Source organism: Benincasa hispida, chromosome 2 (genome assembly GCF_027475165.1).
Source record: "Benincasa hispida cultivar pf3 chromosome 2, pf3_genome.v1.1, whole genome shotgun sequence".
Taxonomy (NCBI): Eukaryota; Viridiplantae; Streptophyta; class Magnoliopsida; order Cucurbitales; family Cucurbitaceae; genus Benincasa; species Benincasa hispida.
This window is the reverse complement of record NC_143479.1, coordinates 8,991,150-8,994,242: the sequence shown is the minus strand read 5'-3', so window position 1 is coordinate 8,994,242 and position 3,093 is coordinate 8,991,150. Positions and strand designations below refer to the sequence as shown.

At 34.3% G+C, this 3,093-nt stretch overlaps 1 protein-coding gene across 1 annotated transcript; it reads left to right on the top strand.

Annotated features, from left to right (window-relative positions):
• The first annotated feature begins 1,305 nt into the window (after nt 1-1,305).
• Nucleotides 1,306-2,584, top strand: LOC150037634 (uncharacterized). Its single transcript, XM_090310962.1, has 4 exons — nt 1,306-1,395; nt 1,456-1,593; nt 1,697-1,922; nt 2,001-2,584. The coding sequence occupies exons 1-4, from the start codon at nt 1,306-1,308 to the stop codon at nt 2,582-2,584; spliced, it is 1,038 nt and encodes a 345-aa protein (XP_090167088.1).
• Nucleotides 2,585-3,093: the final 509 nt, after the last annotated feature.

Sequence of the window (3,093 nt, the reverse complement as noted above, 5' to 3'; positions counted from 1 at the left end):
CACTTGTATCCCACATTGTGTACACTTGATGAATCTCTACAATCTACTACCTTTCTTGTTTGTCTAGTGAGTTATTCCTTACTGCCATTGTTGTTGGATTATATACATTTTCTTCCTATTCACTTTTGCTTATCTATGTGTTCATGGTTTCTTTGATGGCCACTGACGGAGACACCATTTCAGTGCTAGAGTCGATCCAATGGTTCGTTGATCCTCAACTACAATCCCCGAGTAAAATAGGTATATATACGTTTATCCAAAATGTATTCCTAAATGATTAGTCTTACATACTGTGAGTTTCTAACTAAATACTTTTTTTGTTGTTTTGCAGCCCAAACTAATAACACTGACATTAGTTTGAAGTTCATGTTACGTATGTTTTTCCTAATTTTAAATGTTGTATATTGGGTTTGACTTATAGTTGAAGTACACTATTCTTTGTGGTCTTTACCTGTAATTTGTGGTTTTTCCATACACTACACATTGAACATGGCCATTTGACAGTTGACTCAAAACTTATATATATTTTTTTGCGTGTTTGATAATGATGACGTATGAAGATTTACAAGTGATACATCTCATAACAATTTTATATTAATCATTATGGTTACCATCTTTTGCATTTAAACAGTTTATAAATGAAGCATCTAATTATGAAAGAATAGAGAATATTTTGAACAATAATACGGTTAAAAAAAACTTCTTAATATAGTACAATCGATACACCTTATCCAATTTAAGGTACAGTTTAGTGAATGAAAATTTTAGCTGAAAAATTGATATACCTTATTCAATTTAGTATTAAAAAGTGGAAAAAGGTTTTAGAAAAAAAAGTCGGTACGTCCATCCCTGACTTAGAATTAAATTTTGTATTTTTAAATGTTGGTATTTTGTTGACTATTTACGATTAATTTTAAATTTTGACTGAGTTTTTTTAAACAACAATAATAAAGAATTATTTAAAAGACGTTTTGAAGAAAGGAATAATAATCAAAATAATCTTAAGTACTAATTTTAATATAAGTTATGTATTTCAATTGAGGCCCAATCCCTGATAAAACTATTTTTCCTTTTGTATCCTAGGGTTTTAGGTTTCTATCCCAAAATATGGAAAATGAAGAAGTCTTTACTATCCTTTCAATCATCACAACGTCCCAACGACAACTATTCCTAACATTAGCCCTATTACTAAATGATCATCGTAGAATAGAGAACCAACCCTCCTATATTAGACATCGAATTAGCCAGCTAAACTTCTTTTGGCTTATTTATGAGAATGACGTCTACTGTCGCGAGAGCACGCGAATGGATAGACGGACCTTCGTCATCCTCTATAACATGCTTAGTACGACCGGTCGTCTGGCACCTACTCAATATGTTGACATCCAAGAGATGGTGGAAATTTTCCTCCACATTTTGACGCATGACGTTAAGAACTGAGTAGTTGGATGACAGTTCACATGGTCTGATGGAAGTGTTTCGAGGTATTTTAGGTCCGTTCTGACCACAGTACTACAACTTCATGAGTTACTGTTGAAAAAACTGGAGCTTATCACGAGCGACTACACTGACAGTAGGTGGAAATTGTTTGAGGTATTACAACAATTTTAATTCCATTCCCAGTTAAATATTAGGTTCTAGATTTGTAGGAAAATAGGAAATGTTTATCCATTTGTCAATGTATGATCCCATATAGAACTATCTGGGTGTATTGGATGACACATACATCAAGGTCAATGTAAGTGTAGCAGATCGTCCCCGATATCTTACTCGGAAAGGTGAGATAGCCACAAATGTGCTTGTCGTCTATTCTCCAACTGATGAGTTCATATTTGTGCTGCCAGGGTGGGAAGAGTTAGCAACTGATTCTAGAGTGCTTAGGGATGCAATTTCTCGACCACACGGGTTGAAGGTTCCCAAGGGTATAGACTTTTGTGATTTCATTGTCAGGATTCAAGAGCAAATAGTTTGTCAACTAATTTTTTGTATACCATGCCTAGGTTATTATTACCTATGTGATGTTAGATATCCCAATGTCGAGGGCTTATTAGCACCATATAGGGGAGAGCGATACCATATTTCAGAATGGCATGGTGCTGGAAATGCACAGACTAATCCATGGGAATTTTTCAACATGAAACATTCATCTACTAGAAACTGCATAGAAAGAGCATTTGGCGTACTTAAAAGTCGTTGGGCGATACTACATGGGAAGTCCTACTACCCAGTTAAGATCCAATGTAGAACAATAATGACATGTTGCCTGCTGCATAACCTGATAACGAGGGAGAAGGGTCAAACTACAATGTTCGGAACAACGAATGATGAAGATTCTACATCTAATGAGCTCGACGATGAAAATATACGATTTATTGAAACACCCAAAGAATGGACCAATTTCAGGGATGATTTTCGATGCGAATGTTCGATGAATAGGAACAAGCATCATGAGCACAAAGTTTCTTGTTCAATTAGCTTTATTATGAATAACTTTCTCCTACTTTTAGATTATGTTATCTTTCGGTCCAAACAATCTACTGTATTGGATTATCTTAATTTATGTTGTGTTAATTGGTTCATGTGAATGATGAAACATATTCTATGCTATTTGTACTCAAACTTTGTTTATCTAACTGTGCCCAATTTATTTTATTAAGTTATACGTATATATGTACCTAAATGGCAGGACGTGAGAAAATAACAAAACACATTTGGACAAAGATTGAAGATGCATAATTAATGGAGTTACTACTGTACTTGGTAGAAACAGCTTGGCAAGTTGATAATGGAACATTCAAGCCTGGCTATCTACAACAGCTACAACATCTACTTACCAAAAAAATTCCTAGTTGTTCCATTGGGTTGTTGACAATAGAGTGCAAGGTTAGATAAAGCGACAATATTGTACAATCACTGAGATGCTGAGTAATGCATGCAGTGGATTTGGTTGGAAGGACAAGTTTAAATGTGTGGAAGTAGAGAAAGAGGTTTTCAATGTATGGGTTCGGGTAAGAGAACACATTATAATATTATTATCTTACAATAGTGAACTCTTTCTAATATAATATTATGTTCTAACATAATATACGTTCA

Coding starts and splice junctions, on each gene's coding strand:
- LOC150037634 (XM_090310962.1), top strand. CDS start 1,306: ATGGATAGACGGACCTTCGTCATCCTCTATAACATGCTTAGTACGACC. Junction 1,396..1,455: donor ATGTTGACATCCAAGAGATG/GTGGAAATTTTC, acceptor GTTGGATGACAG/TTCACATGGTCTGATGGAAG. Junction 1,594..1,696: donor GTAGGTGGAAATTGTTTGAG/GTATTACAACAA, acceptor GATCCCATATAG/AACTATCTGGGTGTATTGGA.